Source organism: Patiria miniata, unplaced genomic scaffold, assembly GCF_015706575.1.
Source record: "Patiria miniata isolate m_02_andy unplaced genomic scaffold, ASM1570657v1 HiC_scaffold_3, whole genome shotgun sequence".
NCBI classification, from domain to species: Eukaryota; Metazoa; Echinodermata; class Asteroidea; order Valvatida; family Asterinidae; genus Patiria; species Patiria miniata.
This window is the reverse complement of record NW_024037069.1, coordinates 976,896-995,130: the sequence shown is the minus strand read 5'-3', so window position 1 is coordinate 995,130 and position 18,235 is coordinate 976,896. Positions and strand designations below refer to the sequence as shown.

At 41.4% G+C, this 18,235-nt stretch overlaps 1 protein-coding gene across 2 annotated transcripts; it reads left to right on the top strand.

The window, feature by feature from the left end:
- Positions 1–1,222: 1,222 nt before the first annotated feature.
- On the top strand, positions 1,223–12,041 carry LOC119736918. Of its 2 annotated transcripts, none has more exons than XM_038210944.1 (13): positions 1,223–1,389; positions 3,445–3,661; positions 3,990–4,493; positions 4,959–5,703; positions 6,117–6,266; positions 7,331–7,469; positions 7,785–8,003; positions 8,276–8,675; positions 8,835–9,031; positions 9,667–9,798; positions 10,208–10,402; positions 11,066–11,185; positions 11,764–12,041. In XM_038210944.1, the coding sequence occupies exons 1-13, from the start codon at positions 1,246–1,248 to the stop codon at positions 11,914–11,916; spliced, it is 3,315 nt and encodes a 1,104-aa protein (XP_038066872.1). In that variant the 5' UTR covers positions 1,223–1,245; the 3' UTR covers positions 11,917–12,041. The 2 variants fall into 2 exon arrangements, with proteins under 2 accessions (XP_038066872.1, XP_038066873.1); XM_038210945.1 differs by having other exon boundaries at positions 3,411–3,661.
- The last annotated feature ends 6,194 nt before the right edge of the window (positions 12,042–18,235 follow it).

Below are 18,235 nucleotides of genomic sequence, written 5' to 3'. Positions count from 1 at the left end.
TATGTTTGGTGCTACATGTACATATTTTTCTTTAAAAATGAAGTATAACTTTTGGGTTGGGTTCCGGGGTTTTTTTTCGCACCCTCATTAAAAACACACTCTTGGAAAAAATGGTCCGGTTAACTTTTATAATGGGACTTGCGGTTTTACCGAAGTCAATTGAGTGTGATCGGCTGACCGTTTTACGCACAAATCCCCGGCCATTGAGGTTTTGTATACAATGCTGGTCGGCCCACTTTTTGCGAGAGTATGCCGGTAAGGCCCAAAAAAATACTCGGTCTCTAGTCAGCGGGCGCATCGATTTTAATCATCCGCGTCAACCTTATTTTTTTTCTTCAAATGAACACGGAAGCCACAACAGCGCCCTCTATCGCCGCACCTCCACATTTTTTTTTTTTACCAAGGAGCACCAAGGAATGGGGAAATTGCACCAAGGCAAATGATAAAGGTCACCAAGGCAAATTATAATGAGGACACAAAAAGCAAAATAGTACCCACCTTGTCTGTACAATTCAAGCTTGAAAAAAAAAAACACTAAAAAAACAAACAAACAAAAAAACCACCGCATCAATTCCGGAACTTCGGTCTGACCAGAGACCGATTATTTTTTTTTTTGGCCTAATGTGTATAATAATAAAATTTAGGCCCTGTATGTACCATGAGGCAGTAATTATTTTGAACTTATATTCTGACCACATCAACTGTGGAGCAACTAAGCAACAATATCGCCCAAGCCGACCAAATCACTGTGTCTTCAATTTCCCTTCTTCTGCACTTGTCATTCATTGCAAACAAAAACAAAATAAATCGAACTGGATCTCCAAACCGCCGCTCTCTACTGCATATATACCCCCCCCCCCCCCCTCACCCAACGCCACTCGGACTCCAGAGAAAAAAAAATAAGATTGAGATGTAAGTTTGGAAAATCAGTAGAGGGCGGTATAACCATTTTAATCAAACGATTACGGCAGTTCTATTTTAAGTTGGGTGATACCACCGAAGGGGTTGCCAAAATACCCTTATTATACAGAAAGACAATTCTTACCACATATAAGTTATGATGATATTAGAAAAATTAAGTTTAAAATAAATGAATATTTTTTTAAAATTTATTTACAAGGTCTAAGTTCAACTAATTTAAATTGAGTGCAAGAAATTATTGTAGAACCCCTACTTATTAATGAAATATGCTGTTCAAAAGGTCAGTCTGAACATGGTCTGAAAAACCAAAACAAGACACGCAAGATGTTGCACAACTTGGGTGAAATAATGGCAAAACTCAACAGTATAAAAGTCACATTTAGCCGCTGTTCTTTAGGCTTAAAGTTAAAGGAAGGGCGTAGCAGCAACCGTGCCGACCGGAGGAGGAACCACTGTCGTCATCTTGAGGTACAATTGTATTTTTAATTATTAGTATGAACGATTAATGAGCTTTGATTTTGTGTTGACTAGTCCAATGTCATGAATGTAGTCCGCGAAAATTTGGGTCTCTCAAGTTTGCTGTGGTGGGCATGGAGTGCTCTGACATGTCTGAAACAGTGTCACCGCTCCATATTTTTTTCTTCAAGATCAGCAATTTTTTTTCAAGATTTGTCAAGCCTATGCAAATTATGGAGCAACTATAGAATGCAGGGCCACGCCGGAGCAAGGTTTTTTAATTTGCTTGGAGGCGTGGATGGATAGGAGTAATAGATATGCAAACCTGCAAAAAGTGCTAAGTACAGCGAATGCACTTGTCTTCTAAGCTTCTCATGAAGGATCGGAAGGGAGGGCGTGCTTGTAAATGTGTTGGGGGCACTGTCTGGATCGGAGTGGCGGAGGCGCGGAGTCTGGGAGTCGCAGAGTCTAGTCGCGGAGACGCGGGGCACTGGAGTGGCGGAGGCGCGGAGTCGCGGAGTCGCAGAGACTCGCGCCGATAGAGGGCGCAATTCTCGGCGAAATTTTTTTGAGAACGAAGCATCCGTATCCATTTTAAATGGGCTCGCAAATTAGGAAGGGAGGAGGGCGACGGGGCACTGTCTGGAGTGGCGGAGGCGCGGAGTCTGGGAGTCGCAGAGTCTAGTCGCGGAGACGCGGGGCACTGGATGGAGTGGCGGAGTCGCGGAGTCGCAGAGACGTGCACCGATAGAGGGCGCAATTCTCGGAGATGTCGACTGTACTGAGCTGCGGCTCCACGACTCCACGATCGATTTTCGGAGGTAGGTCGACTGCGGCTCCACGCCTCCACGCAGCCGTACGGAGGCGTGGATGTAGAGTAAAGTGGCCCTGCATTCTATAGTTGTACCCAAATTATTACACAACCATGTGTAAATAAAATACACGTAATTTTCAGAGTACAATTTTTGGGTTAAATTAAAACCAACTTACTGGATTTTGGTAAACCCCCCCCCCCAAAAAAAAAAAAACTCACTACTGTAGTTCTAGTGTAGCGAGCTGCTAAATAAAAATAACAAATTTAAAATACAAATTACACAACCGTAAAAAGGTTTACATACAATGTATTTTGTTGGTTTGCACTTTTGGGAAATGTTTCAAGATTTTTGGCTTTTTTGGATTCTTTTTTTTTTCAAGTTTTCAAGATGGGTCTCAAATTTTTGAGAACTTAAAACAATTTTTAACATGCAAAACTAAATCAGGCCAACTTGACTCATTTGCCATCAAATTTCTCCAGAATTTTCATTCGGCAAAGGAAAGGTCCTCCGTATTTCACCAGCCACCTCTTTGGTTATGTAATGTGTACTGAGAGTCGACTGCATTTTCAAAGTATTTTCTAAAATTATTAACCAAATTGGATATCACAGTCCCAGATTCATGTCTTTTCAACATTTCTACAATGACTGACCTTTCTTTGTGATAATATATGATAAAAAAGGGTAGCATCAGGATGCAACTTTCTTTTCACAAAAAAAATCACGAAACAAAAAAGGGGAGGTGGACAGAAAAAAAAGGCAGTGGGCGGGGCAAGAAACTGGTTTGCTTCTCAAGTTGGCCTTATTAGGCTAAACAAAAAAATAAGTCGGTCTCTGGTCAGCGCGCGTGTCGATTTTAATCATGCGCGTCGATCTTTTTTTTCCCAAAATGTTCCGTGGTAGCTCCAACAGCGCCCTCTATTTCCGCACCTCCTCAATTTTTTTTACCAAAGAGCACCGAGGAATGAGAAATTGCACCAAGGCAAATGATCGAAAGCACCAAGGCAAATTATGGAGGAAACCAATGTACATGAGGACACCAAAAAAGCAAAATAGTACCCACCTTGTCTGTACAATCCAAGCTTGAAGAAAAAAAAAAATGCGAAAAAAAAAAAAAAAAAAAAAAAAAGCCGCGTGGCCGCGTCAATTCCGGAACTTTGGTCTGACTAGAGACCGAATCTTTTTTTTTTTGCCTTAGAATTGGTTTTTTTTTTACCATAGTGGCATCCTAGCTGACACCATTTCATCACATCAGGACATCAGCGCAGTCGACGACAAGGATAACATGTCTCGTAACAAGCAAGAAGAACGCTTTGGCCGGGTGACCGGTCACACTCTGCGACGGAGTCCCATGTCGCACCACTTCAGAGAGCAGTTTGTAATAACAAAGAGGACGCACGGCGGAATGGAATACGAAGACATCAACGGACAGTTTCAGGAGGTAGTGAGCGATGGGGGCTTGCGTGGATCCAGTGAGTAGAATAGATTTCCTTTGTATGATTGTGCGGCAAATCACATTTTGATGTGGTTGATAAATTACCACATTGATTTGTTCTATAATGCTGAAAATAATGATGTGAGCTTTTAAAAGAAGAAGCTTAAGTTTAATTTATGTTAATTATTTATTACTTTATTTGATTTCATTACATCTATTTAGTAAATTGTATTTATTTTTATTAATTTTAATTACTTGCAAAGTGAAGTGTTGCATCCATAAAAACAGTTGGCGCATGAAATTAAATCATTAAAATTTCTGGGTGTAATGTAAGATTTGCATTTACTTTAAATTTGCATCAACAGGGGATATGGTCTACTCTCTGAATAAGCAGAAGCGATGGGAAATCCCGAGCCTCTTGAAAGAGAGCATCTGCAATGACAAGGACGCCCACGAGGAGCTGGACTTCAAGGTCCTACTGGTGGAGCGACACCTGGACGCCCACGATGTCTTTAAGCCTGCCTGCACTGGCGTGTACGAATCCAAGACCTCCCGGCCAGAGCGGCTGCCTAAGCAGACCTACGCCCATGCCTGGGACCTGCGTGGACGGGACCGCAGCGACGCCGCGACTGAAGCCGTCCGCAGCCGCATCCACAAGCTGCGCTGCGCCAAGAACCGCGGCGGGAAGAAGGTGGACTGGAGGGGGCTGCTGGATGCGCTAGAGGAGAGGATTCGGGAGGAGGGGCAACAATTGGATGAGGCGGAGGAGAGGACACCACAGCTGCATTACGAGGTCGGGTACGGCCGACCCGAGAACAAGTACCCATGGAGGCCGGAGATGAAGATGAACACCGTGACATCCAACAAAAGTAGGAAACAGTTTTCAGCATAGATCATTTTATTATCACTCTTAGACCATATGAACTCTCAATCCAAAGGACAATTAGGAACAGGCTTGAATCCTGCAAAATCTTCCACTCAAGTATCTGCTGGGTCTCCTTAAGTAATAGTGCATTCTTTGTTCAGAAATTGTCAATTGGCATCAATCCCCATGACATGTACAAATGGCTTTGCTGTACCTTCCTCAATCAAAAAAACCCCCGAAACCTCCTGGTGGATTTTTAAAGGAGCAAGAAAGGTTGGGTTAATGATTCTGAAATGACACTTTTATAGTAGCTTTGGTACATAAGATACGGTATACTGATGCTAACATTGGATGTTTACACACTGGATGGCCTAAAAGATTCAAAGATTCAGATTTTTTTCCCAGTACTTTGAACTTTTTTTTGTTAAAACAGAAAGTTATATCCTTAATTTATTATCCTTTATTTTAGGGTCTGCAAGCACCAAACAGAGACATAGAGCCACCACCACATTCTACATGGAAGACGTCTACGATACGGAGGACTGCATCCAAGATGACATCTATGAGGAGGTCCTATCTCACTCGGAGGCAGATTCGAATCTCCAAGATGAAGCCATCGACAGTGGCTTGATGATCAGCGAGGAACGACCAAGGCAGACGCTGGGAGATGCTCTGTTTGCCACCACGAAGAAACCGAAGCAGAAGAAGCGACGAAAACAGAGCGACATGGACAGACATCTGTCAAAGGAGGGAGTCGATAGCAACCAGGGCACGTCAAAGGCCAAAGTTCAGCACAAGGGTCGTGTTGTCTATGACCCCGAGGGAGCTAAATATAAGCCCCGACCCAAGCCGCAACGTCAGAGAGGCCAACCCCGCACAAGGGCGACTACTGGTGCCCAGTCACAAGCCATTGCTCAGTTACAAGAGGATTTGGTTGCAGACAAGTGCCAACTGCCCTCCACGTGCCTTCAACTCGACCAAGAGTCTGTACAACCATCAAGGCTTGAGGCAGACTTCGGCAGGGCATACGCTGAGGCCCAGTGCAGGCCAAGGAGGTTTGCCATCCAAGTCGGGGAAGACGATCTTTCAAGCGATCCTAGAAACAAAGTGTACCTTCTGTTTGAATGCTTGGACGATGATCCCACGACCGTCGAGTGCACAGACTCAGTGGAGGCGGAATCGTGGCAAGTCGTGAAGACAGGAGTGCATGTGAGGTGGGTCATCACAGTTTTTAATTCCAAATATAAGGACCTCAGTTTTGATGTGAAAAACACAGTCGATATTTCTTTGAGGTCCAAGGACTTTCTAATGGAAAAAGTTTCTGCTGAATAATTAGAAAAGGGTTTTGATTGGCATTTACTTAAATTACTGGAAACAAAACTGGTTACCTGTTTGACTATCTGATAGTTGTGCAGGTAAATAGTGTACTAGTCACACGTGACAGTCAGTCAGTCAGTGCGATAGGTTCAAGAGCACACTAGGCTCAAACGGGATCAAACAATTTTGCCTTTGGCAGTAATTTGGTCAAACCTGTTATCAGAAATGAAAGGGAAAATTTCAAACCTCCGTTTTACTCAAGCATCAGTTTTGAAGCACACAAATCAATTGTTGCCACATTTTTCACCAGGATGACAGTGTACGGCCTGAGCGATCAAGTTCTAGTCACCACCAAGCAAATGTCAGCTTCTTTTCCGTCGGATACCATCATTTCTACCCCGGACGTCATCAAGTACATGCAGGATGAGCTCACAAAGTCTGCCGCTAGCTGGGGCAGAACGTAAGTGGTTCTGAATGATTCTGTTTAGTCTTGGCTCGAGACTGGAAAATTCTTATGCTTGCTGAACAGCCGGTCAATGGCAAGCGCCGTCAAGCGGCCTTGGTGATAAAGGGCAATATCAAGAAGATAAATCAAATACAGTCTTTGGAATCTCAGCAAGTGGACCTCAATATTTATAATATTCCCAGGCATAAAAAGACAACAAGTACAGGTGTATGATATGCTCAGCAATTAAAGACATTAAGGATAAACCTGTGGCTTGCCTAAAAGCGAAATCATTGTATAAAAGGCTATAATAACAATACTAATTACCCTAGATTGGATACTTGGGAGACATCCCCATAGACTTGTGCACAGAATTTTTCAAACTTAAATGTGCCCTAACCCAATATTCCCTTGTCCTTTTTCCACGAATTTCGGTATGTTTACTAATTAAACAACAAGCAACAAATATAACCTAATTGCGACAGTAAAATTGTGCCTCTATTGGGGGGCAGTGACATTAGGGAGACATGAAAATGTCTCCCTAATGACCGATGTCTCCCATTGTGCGAAGAAATTACGATAACGTGTCTCCTTAGTGATACCTTTACACGTATAACAGTATTAAGGCTTCTTGTATAGCGCTCATCACGAAGTGATGCTCCTGGTGCTCTATTATTACCCTGGCTTTAGCACGGCTGCCATTGCGGCGCTCAAGCATTGAAGGAATCTCTTCCTACCAGGTACCCATTTACTACACCTGTGTGGAGAGAGGCAATCGTAATGAAGTGCCTTGCTCCCCGTCAGCATTCGAACCCATGTACCACGACACACGAGTCGAACACCCTAACTAGTGGACCACAGCACCCCACAACAACAAAAAATAACAAATATTACCACATAGAGAACATAAAATGAAATGAGATAAAATTACACGTCAACATCGAATTAACAATTGAAAGGATGTTTGCTCATCTCAACATTGACTCAGATGTTTGAATTAATATGAAAATTGATCTGATGGTATAACCTGGTATGCCGTTTTACCTGAAACAAAGTGAAAATGTACGATTCCATTTCAGGGGGGCGCAGGTTGTAAGCTCCCGATCCAGACACAATTCTGCAGACATCCCGACTGTGAGGGAAGCGCTGGGTTGGAACTGTCGATTGAGCACGGCGGATGAGGCTTATAGTGAGATTACTAGCAGACAGACACTTGAGGTAGGAATATAGTATACAAATATCACATGGTTTGAAGGTCAATAGTCAGTGTTAAGGGGTCGTGAAATTACCCATTTACCTTTGACGTTGGGCTTGGTCAGGTAATATTTTTGAGATGATCCGATATTTTTTATAACATCCAAAAGCCAGCTTGATGTCGCTTCAATTATCATTTCTTTAGGTTCCTGTATGATGTTTGTCACACACTTTCAAACTTGATGTGATTTGAGGCAATAAATTGTTAATACAATTCAATTCTGAAACACCAAGAACTGAAACAATCTTGAATTAAATCTCGTAAATGTCTTCTTTTAGCCGAGTTGCGACAAGGAGATCCAGGAAACATCAACCTCATCCGACGAATGCGGAATCTGCTACGAGATCCTGTCTCTTCCAGCTGGTGCAACACCGTCCTCGCTCGGCAGTTTGGAGGGCACCCTCCTCTCCCCCTGCGGGCACCGTTTCTGCAACGATTGTTGGCGCCAGTACCTGAGGTCAGGGGTCAAGCAGGGAGCCACAGACATCACATGCCCTGTAAGTTTATAAGCTGATAAGCAGACAATCCAAGAAATTCCAACTCCCAAAGGGCTATCACACCCAAGGGTGGATCCAGAGAGGTTACTCCCTTGCGGGCGGAGGGTGTGCTGGGGGAGGGGGGAAGGGCTCCCTCAAGTGGATACTTATTTGAGGGGTACTTGGGCGAAATACGAACTGGCCATAAGCATTACACATTGATCATTTTACAGATGTCAAATTATTATCTTTGTTCCTTCAATTTGTTTTTGTATCAATTTTTCCTTTTTCAGGAGTACAAGTGCAAGACGCTTGTGGACCCCGTCACGACCATGGCTTTCCTTAGCCCCGCCCTGTTCCATGCTCACTACAGGCGTGCCAGGGACACCACCTTGGCCCGCTCGGCCGAGTGCCACCGGTGCCCGAACGCACTGTGTGGTCGCGTGGCACGTCTGGAGTCCGACAGTGGATTGTCATCATCATCGTCAACCTCGTCATCATCATCGTCATCGTCGCTCTCATCGTCATCGTCGTCACTGTCATCGTCTATAAGCAGCGAAACTTTGATGACGAAGATGATGACAGTCCGATGCGATTGCGGTTGGCTGTGGTGCACAGAGTGCAAGGAAGAGGGACACTGGCCGGCTTCTTGCCAGCAGGCCAGCAACTACCGCAAAGCCATGAAGAAAACACGTGAGTTGTCATTTTTCTTCATCAATTTAAAAAAAAACACCTGTTTTTGGAGGACATGTCTGAATCTAGGGTATGTGAATGTGTAGAGAATTTTCAAATGCTAACCAAAGCACCAGCATAACTGATGTCACTTTTCCCTTGTTACCGTCACTTTTCCAGTGGGCGAAAAAAAAGTACCCCTCATCACTCATGTGCAAGTGAAGCAGTGCCCTGGCTGCAGGACCCGCTGGGAGAAGAACGGCGGATGTCCTTCCATGATCTGCGGCACGTGCAACCTCAACTTCTGCTGGCTGTGTCTTCGTAAATATAACAACCATGACTACAGTCTATGTGGAAAATCAGTAGTTGGTCTGCAGGTAAGAGAATTGAATTAATACTGTTAAGTTAAATTAATACTGTTTTACAGGAGGCTCTGTTCTAAAAGCAAATGACAAAGCCTTGAATGAAATCGCCACTGAAAACCTGTTGGCTGACGTGGCTGCAGAATGATGTTAATTGCAAAATCTTTGCAGGTAGATTTTGCTAGATATTTACAGGATGCTTGGGAGAATTAAAAAAGGAATTTTACGGTCAATTGGCAAGTTATAAAAAAACCGTGGCAGTGCTATTCATTAACTGCGACGGAAGCATTTCCTTGTCGTTGTTCATCCTTAAAACTTATGACATGCCTTGTAAGCTGACTATCAATTTGACTCATGACTAGCTTGTGATTGACTTGTGATTTACTTGGGCTGGACTGGTGATTGACCTGTAATTGTCTACCCTTGTGATCGACTACTCTTGTGATTGAATTGTAGTTGACTTGTGATTTGACTTATTAACTTGTGATCAAGTTGTTATATTGACCTCTGTTTTGTGATTGGCTTGACATTTATTTTGAATACGCCGACTCTGTTAAGTTGTTTGAAGAGGCATCGTCATGTCAAAAAAACAAATGTCTTGTCATAACCTTAGTACATTGAAACTTACTTGTTTTACATTTTACTTTTAGGCAGTCAAACTCGACTACAGGGTCCACTCCAAAGACTATCTGCTGGAGCTAGCCATTGAGCACCACAAGTATCGGCGCTGGAGCACGCTGAGAAAGGGCCGGTTTGCCCTCAGGAAGTTGGCTTCACGATCGGTGAGTCTGCGTTCTGGTCGTGGTCTCGTGTGGTCCGGCGTACCAAACTCAAGATCTGTGGGTAATAATTCTGCAGGTTGTGGGTTCAAGTCCAGACCGGGGTTTGTCGGCCAGGTACTTTGTCTAGACACTTTGTCGCTAGTTGCTTCTCCTCACCCAGGAGTAAATGGTACCCGTGATCTGAAGGCAAAGATGGTTATCGTGATTGATTTTAGCTGCTTCGGCAGGTACAATAAGCCAAAGATTGGAGAATCAAATCTCACTCAACCATATTTCCTCATTTCATTTGTTGTCAAAAAAAAAAAAACTGAATTGACAAACTGGCATTGACAAATAAGAATTTGAAAAACAAAATTCGAAGAAGCGACGTTTTAATCGTTTGCCAATTTTGGACTATTCTGTCACTTAGACCATGGCTCATATCCAAGGCGAAAGGTCCACGACTAAGTTCCGCACGTCCCAGGTGATGACTATCGATGTTGTCATGGCAACCGCATCAGCTGGCAATCACCAGCCGCTGACGTGGGCTCGGACCAAGGAGCAACTCGAGATGATGAACAGGAGAGCTGAGGAGACGTTTGAGATTGCTGCCTTCTGCCATGAGGTAATTGCATCTCCAAAAATAGAGTTTAACACGTCTTGGGAACGTCTTGCAGTAGGGCTTTTTCTTATGGCAACATGGCACATTGTGATGTCATCATGAGGTCACTTCAGTTTTTGCCTGACTAAACACGGCCCGATCTATACAAACATGACAAAGTTAGTTTCAACCAAGTTGGCTTTGTGGGTAGGTTGATGTAGGTTGATACGACACATGACGTCATGCATCATGATGTCACTTCTCAATGAACATCTTCTCTAGGTGGTCTTTGTATGTGCCAAGTTTCAGGTTGATCTGAATACAGAAAAGGTCCAATTTTGTAAGTAGGACAAAAATTACAATTTTTTTTTTTTTACAGTTTCAATAGACTATTTTGACAAAAACCAACAACGTAATCATCAAGTTGATACCGTGGATTTTCCAATAATCTAGTATTCATTTCTTCCAATCTGGACTTGATTGAATATTCAAATGTTTGAAATGCGCTGATCAAGTTTCACATGCGCCAACCTGAATTGGCCACTGATTGAGATTTACCATATTAAGTGATGAAGTGTCTCTTCATTTTTTTAACAGAGTGTTTAGACACAGATCTGTCACAGGGTATTGAGATGCACATGTACAAATATATTTCCAAAAGTTAATTTTTTTGATTTTTTTTTACAGTGTCATTTTGTGTTGGAGCATCTCGCTTTCCTGCTTGGTAGTCTGCCGCGTCGTCAGAGAAAGGCAAAATGGTGGAGAGCCATGGCGGATCTCAGGTTTATCGTGCAGAATCTCCAGCAGGTAGGATATACTAATTTCTTTCCAACGTTTCTTTTTTAGAAACTTTGGCAGTTTTTACAACTGATCATCGGCTTAAAATTAAGAGTTTTGCAATGATGTGTGGTTTCCATTTATCGACCCCGAAGTTAATTCCCGTCTTTAATTTACCTTTTTAATTTGTGATATTTTCTTGACAAAAAAACACCAGAAAACTGTTGAGGACTGTTCTTTTGTTAAAATACAGATCTTCCCATAAATTATGCCTGTTTGAACTCTGTGATGCCGACATTAAGGTAAAAGCAGAGAAAAAGCCTGAAGGTTTCTTGAACATCTACAAATAATTTTTAAAAAGTCAACTTTGTTGGCAAAATTACAGTTGCAAACTTTCACATTATATTTAAGACACATTTCAAATTGGCCCCCCCCCCCAAAAAAAATTGAAAACAAACAAACAAACCATGGACATTTTTTTTTGTACCTACATTTCAAGCTTTACTCACAAACATCTTGTTTTGACAGAACATGTCGTATTCGGTTCTTCAGACCATGTGATCAGTATATCCTTTTAATAAACCTTTTGTGGTCATTTTCTTTCCTAGACTCTGGAAAATGTGCCCAACATCAAGATGGCCGACTCAGAGTCCACCATGGACAGACTGTGCAGGCTGATGCATGCTGGGAAGGTGTTCCTGAGGAGGCTGGCACTGAGCATGCCCAGTACACTGCCGCAAGGACGCAAGATCAAGGAGTAAATTTGTCAAACGGACTCTCAGATTTTGCCATCGGCCAAGTGCAGTAAACGGTGTCAAACATATTTCGTGACAGTTGATTTCATTTTATCATTTTGCAGATCGTAAGTCATTGAAATTAATTGTCTAAAAAAACTACACATAAGTTATTTTTATATTCATATAAATTATTTTATTTCAAAGCTAGAAATATTGCAAAATGTCAGTTATTTTGGTAGTTTTCACAAGATGAAACAATTTTTTTGAATAGTTTAATAAATGCGGTACCTGCTGGTACATCGGATTGAACAAGCCAGCTCATCCCGGCAAGCTCGTTGGTTTAGTGGTAAGACGTCTGCACTAGAAAGCAGGAGGTCGTGGGTTCGAGTCCCACCTGAGTGATTTTTTCCCACTTTCACGTTGGGGGGGGGGGGGGGGGGTTAAACTATGTGAGTATTCAGTGTTTTTCGTCGGTGAAGGGCAAAACAATCTAATATTGAATTTACATCTCACCGAAGCAAATTCTATGTTATGACTAGTTTTTTATTTCTTTGATATTTGTATCAAATATTTATCCAACCAAACCAAGCTTGAATTAGATTCAGTTTATTCTTCAAAATGATTCATGCACCGGCACCATTGCGCTAAAACATTTTCAACTTTTAACTAATTTCTGAACGCCAAGGTTAAATTTAAACTTACTTTAATGTGTTACAGACGATTTGTGTAAATTTACGGTTTTTAAATTTTGTAATTCAAGAACTACAGAGATAACGACCACAAGTTTATTCTTTTTTTGTTAATACCCTTAATTCAGAATTACATCAATATGTTAATCAGGCTGTTGCAATGAAACTCTTATACTTAATTTCAGATCTTCATTTTGAAAAGTACATTTAAATGTGTACACATTCCTTCAATAGACAAAATCTGTCAACTAGAGAAATAGGTAGCGTTATTCTTATGGGCTCTGTGCGCCAACAAAAGAGAGCGGTTTCTACCACTTTTGAGAGCTCCTTGGACGGTACACACAGCGTGAGCGTACTGCCTGTAATGTTGCGCGCGAAGTATGCACGACTTCCTGAATGTACAAAAAGTCTTTGTGTCAGCGTCAGGCACCGTCGCCGCGCGCACACGTTCACGTTCGAATTAACTTGCGATGGTCTCCCTGACCAATGCCCGCCCCCAATAACTTTGGATCATTTGAAATGCGCAGTGGATGGACCGGGAACCAGTCTAGGTGTCCCCCAACTCTCCTTCTCTGGCCGTTGAAGGAGTACTCGTGCATGGAGCCCATAGAGAGTAAACATTTAAAGATATTTAAACTTGAAACAAAGATATTTTTTTTTAGTATAAATTCTTTATTGAAAAATTTGTGTTCAAGTTTTGACAATTAAATTTATATTTGGCCAATTTATCATGTCTTCGGACGCGCGTTATTACACGATTAAAACATGCGCGCACATGTACCGTACCTTGTGCACAATGAATGGGGAAAACTGCGCTCCGGTTTTAGCGAGGTTCCGGCTATAACGACAGTATTGTGAAAGTCCACCGGACCTCGTTATAACGGGAGCCGACTGTACACAGTCTGTGTATATGGAGATCAATGCTGACGACATTGACGGCCCTTTTTTCAAAGCTCGGCTTCGTTTCTGATTCACCTATCTTATGCCCTTGGTATGGGCGTCACCAGTGATTTTTTTTCCAGAGGGGGCAAAGCACATTTTCTCCCGAAATCCCTGTACTTTTCCAGCATATTGTCGATTCATCATTTTTCGAGGGTGGGCAGGGACCACTGATCTCTATATATTAATACATGAATATTATAAACACTTTGGCAGGGACTGGCCATTTGTCCCCCCATGGAGGAATAAGAACCCCCCCCCCCCCCAACCCATTAAATTATAACAGCAATAAAAAAATTGCCTTGAGAAAGTCCAGAGACGGGCAGCAAGGTTCATCACAGGTAACTACAGGAAATGGGAAAGTGTCACAAGCATGATCAACCAGCTCGGATGGTCCACCATCGAGGAAATGAGACAACACACCCGCCTCATCACATTGTACAAGATTCTCCGAAACGAGTTTGCCATCAATGATGATGACTACTGCAAACCCAAACCATCTAGAGCTAGACGGTGTCACAACAGACAACTGATGTTACATAAATTAACCCAGTTAATACAAGAATCGTGCAACAGTCCTTCTTTTCTGAGTCAGTTGACATGTGGAACACATTACCCCAGTCAACCTTTTGTGCAACGTCTACTTCAAATTTCCAATCATTAATCAGCAGAGTAAATAAGTCCCACTAGGAAGCATACCACCCTCATCAAGCCTCCAGTTATACTCCCACGAGGGTGTTCTTTGGAGGTATTCTCTACAAGGTAGAAAACTGCTCTTACTTTTTCATAATTAATTTTTCCGCATTTTCTTTGCAATTGATTTACACACCTGTGTAGAGGTACAAGCCTGCCGGACTGATTCTCTGACCTTACAATTCCCCAAAGTCAACAAACTGCTCAGTTTCATCTTAAGTGGGATCAGGGAACCAGACTACAAGAACATGATGTTTTTCTTGGTTTTTCCCAGCATCTTCAAGCCCAAAACGTGAAGCAAGTCAGTTTATTAACAATATTTGCTATAAAATTCTAATCCCCCAAATCCATTTACTACACAAAATTGCAGCAAGAGCAAATGTTGTACATTCCCTTTAAGAGCTTGCATGGTGGACATGCTAACACCATGTGAAAGCAAGATATCTCTCTAATAGTGAGTTGTTTGGCTCTAAGAAGAACCAGTTGGTTTAACTTGACGTTTCAAACAGTGTGCTCTGCTCGTCATCAGGTGGACCGTGGAGGCGGGAGATTCTGAAACAGTATGCTAAGTGGCCCGTAGACTAGTCGGAGTAACTAGGACTCTACGGATTGCTTTTTTAACATTTGGACATGGTCGGGCGATAGTAGACCCGACCATGTCCAAATATTAAGAGTCCTAGTTACTCTGACTACCCGTAGACCACTTGCAACTTGACACATAGACACTATGACATGTCTTTTGTTTTTATATATTCTTTATTGAAAATAACGTATACAAATTTGACAATTCATAGTTTTTTCTTTCCATGTAACATATGGAATGATTTTGTAAACAACTGATATACAGCAGTAAATGATATACTAATGTTGACTGCTTTATCTCGTGGTGTAGTAAAACTAGCCGCCTTCAGTGATCCATGGAGCATCATCTATTTTCCCTTGGCTTCGCCTCAGGAAAGTTTTACTACACCACTCGAAGCAGTCAATATTTCCACATTATAGTCTCTGTAAAACGAATGGAATTGTATTTAATAGTGAAGCATAAACAAATAAAGCAAAAGCATTTTTGAATAAAAAGTCATTGTAAAGTCAATATTAGTAGCGTTGTAAATTCTACATAAGGTTTTGCCCAATTCACCAACAAGCGACGTATATATCTGTGAAGGGCAAAACCTAATATTGAATTTATATCACCCCGGCGCAAAAATTCCATCTTATTAAGTCATTGAAAGAATTAAAATTACCTGAGTTGAATTCAATTGTACATGAATTATTCAGGTAGGCTGCTGGAAAGTAACACAAAAACAAAGAGGACATTTCAAGCATTAAACGACTTTGCAGTGTCTTTCAATTTCAACCCTCCTGCTGTTAAAACAGTCACAACCAGTCAATCCTGCTCTATGTTGGCTGGGAGCTCTTAACTGTCGAAAACAGTCATTTGATTGATTGATTTGGACTGAAAGGACAACTTGGCTTTATGTAGGCTGGGAGCTCTTAACTGTTGAAAACAGTCGTTTGATTGATTTGGACTGAAAGGACAACTTGGCTTTAAGTAGGCTTGGAGCTCTTAACTGTTAAAAACAGTCGTTTGATTTGGACTGAAAGGAAAACTTGGCAAAGTAAGCCTACACAGGAGGGTAATGGCACAAGTGTGGAGTAAAAAGCGAAGAAATCAGCCCAGACGAAAAAAAAAAGTTCAATGCCTGATTACTGTAGTCTTCAACTTGCACTTGAGGTTGGCGCCTTTGTGGGTTCACATTTGCATGAGTGGAACCAGAGACAATACCAGTCGGTAAATTTAGGGTCAAAAGTGGGACATTTTTCCGTTCCCTTTACCTCTGAAGTTTGTAATTTACAGTTTAAGTATCATCGAGAACAACTTCAAAAGATATATTTTTTGTTATTTGCTGGGTATAGGCAGATCTGGGTATAGGTAAGATGAGATTTGAAGGTTTGCATGGTGGAAAGGCAGATTGCTGGGTATAGGCAGATCTGGGTATAGGTAAGATGAGATTTGAAGGTTTGCATGGTGGAAAGATACTAACACAAGATAACTTTGTGGTAGCACCATGTGACTGTGAGTATGTGTGGTTCTGAAAAAGAACCGGAGGAATTCAACGTTTCGAACAGTATGCTCTGCCCGTCGTCAGAAGAATGGAATATAGGTAGTTTGCTATTCATAATCACTCTTCTGGGGTGCAAATGACCACTGATAAAAAAAGCTGAAAACAGCTGAAAAAGGTGTAAAAAAAGCTGAACTTTGAAAATCTCCTATACTTTTGTACACAGCAAGTGAGGGAAAAAAAGCTGAAATCCAAAACAAAAAATGCTGAAATCAGCTTTAAAGCTGAGATTTCACACCCCCCCCCCCCCCCCCTGGGTTGGAGGACGACTGGATTAAGGAGTGCATCAGAATTATTCAATCATAGATGTCGGATGTAACAAGGAAAGATAAAAAAGTGGACCCCAGATTTTTTCAGATTGACCAACTACCTTCTTCAATTTGAAACGAATAAATGTCGTAAGAAAATGGCAGGTGTCACAAAAACACAACCCAAAAAATATTTCAAAAAATAATAATTTAAATGAATCTTCCTGCCAATTACTGAAATTAACATTCGTGATAATAATGTTTGTGACCAAAACTTGGTATTGCAGCCATTTCTTAATGAACTTGGTCGCTTATGGACTGCTTGCAAGCATGAGTAATACACAGTATTTCATCACCACTCATGAGGGCGCCAGTAGATTGGACACAAAGCCTTTATATTAGTATGGCAGATAGGTGATGGGATTGTGCCTTTGATGATACAACAAGTATGGAATTTGGCACACAGTCAGAGTATGTCATGAGAAAGATATTTGGCTATAGGGCCATCGCAGATTTGTCCTTTGAAAAAATATAGGTAGAATAACAGCAATGGCAGATAATTTGAAAATTTTGAAAATTGCTAGTTATTTTACCTATATTTAGGACAATCTGCGATGGCCCTTTAGCCAAATATCTTTCATACTCTGTGTGCCAAATGCCATGCTTGTATCATCAAAGGCACAATTCCCCCAAAGTTTCCCCTATCTGCCCCCCCCCCCCCCAAAAAAAACCCACCTTTTTCCACTACCTTGAGTCTCAAACCACCTCTACCAATGGATGGAGAATCTTTTTAGAAGAAATATGATACCAAGATCTCCTGATTCAGTCCAGTAGGTTTTGCTGAAGAGCCTATTTTGTGAAGCACACATCTTTCCTGTGGGTATTATTACAAAACCATTAATCTTTCTATCCAATTAAGTCAAATTCACGGGCTCGGTTTAGTAATTCATCACAACGAAATGACTCCCGACTTTGTTTCACAAAATAGGCTCTAGAACAAAAAGTACAGGGTGAGTCGTAAAAGTGGAACCCAAACTCCAAATATTACATTTCATATTTTAAAAATATATGTAGCACCAAACATATTAATGTCTGAAAATCCAATTTCATAAGCTACATTTAGATGAAAAATTACTGATATTGCTCAATCCATTCAAAGAATATCACTATTTGAACACAATGACCCTAAAATCTCTTTCGTCCAAAATGCCATTTCAAGAATCGTTGTCACGATTGTCTTTAAACATCACCAGAGATAAAACCTCAGTTTAAAAGTTAAACATATTCAACTAAGTCCTTTTGAAGGCCTGTCTTTAAAAAAAAAGTGGATTTATAGATCATATTGTTGCCTAATCATGGTTGTTAATAAAGATATTGAGTACTACAGTTGTTGACGGTTGTTGAAACAAATATTGTGTCATTTTCTTCGTTGTCCCAAACAGTCGGAACACACTATCAACTGCTTTTTTGGATGAAACATGTTTTAGGGTCATTGCGTTTAAATGGTGATATTCTTTGAACGGATCGAGCAATTACAGTAATTTTTCATCTTAAAGTAGCTTATAAAATTGGCTTTCCAGTCATTATTATGTTTGGTGCTACATATTTTTAAAAATATGAAAAATAATTTTTTGGGGTTTGGGTTCCGCTT

Bases quoted from the DNA above. Each gene is read 5' to 3' on its own strand.
- LOC119736918 (XM_038210944.1), top strand. From the start codon at position 1,246: ATGTTGCACAACTTGGGTGAAATAATGGCAAAACTCAACAGTATAAAA. The intron at 4,494-4,958 runs GTAGGAAACAGT...CCTTTATTTTAG, and splicing joins CACCGTGACATCCAACAAAA to GGTCTGCAAGCACCAAACAG. The intron at 8,004-8,275 runs GTAAGTTTATAA...TTCCTTTTTCAG, and splicing joins CCACAGACATCACATGCCCT to GAGTACAAGTGCAAGACGCT.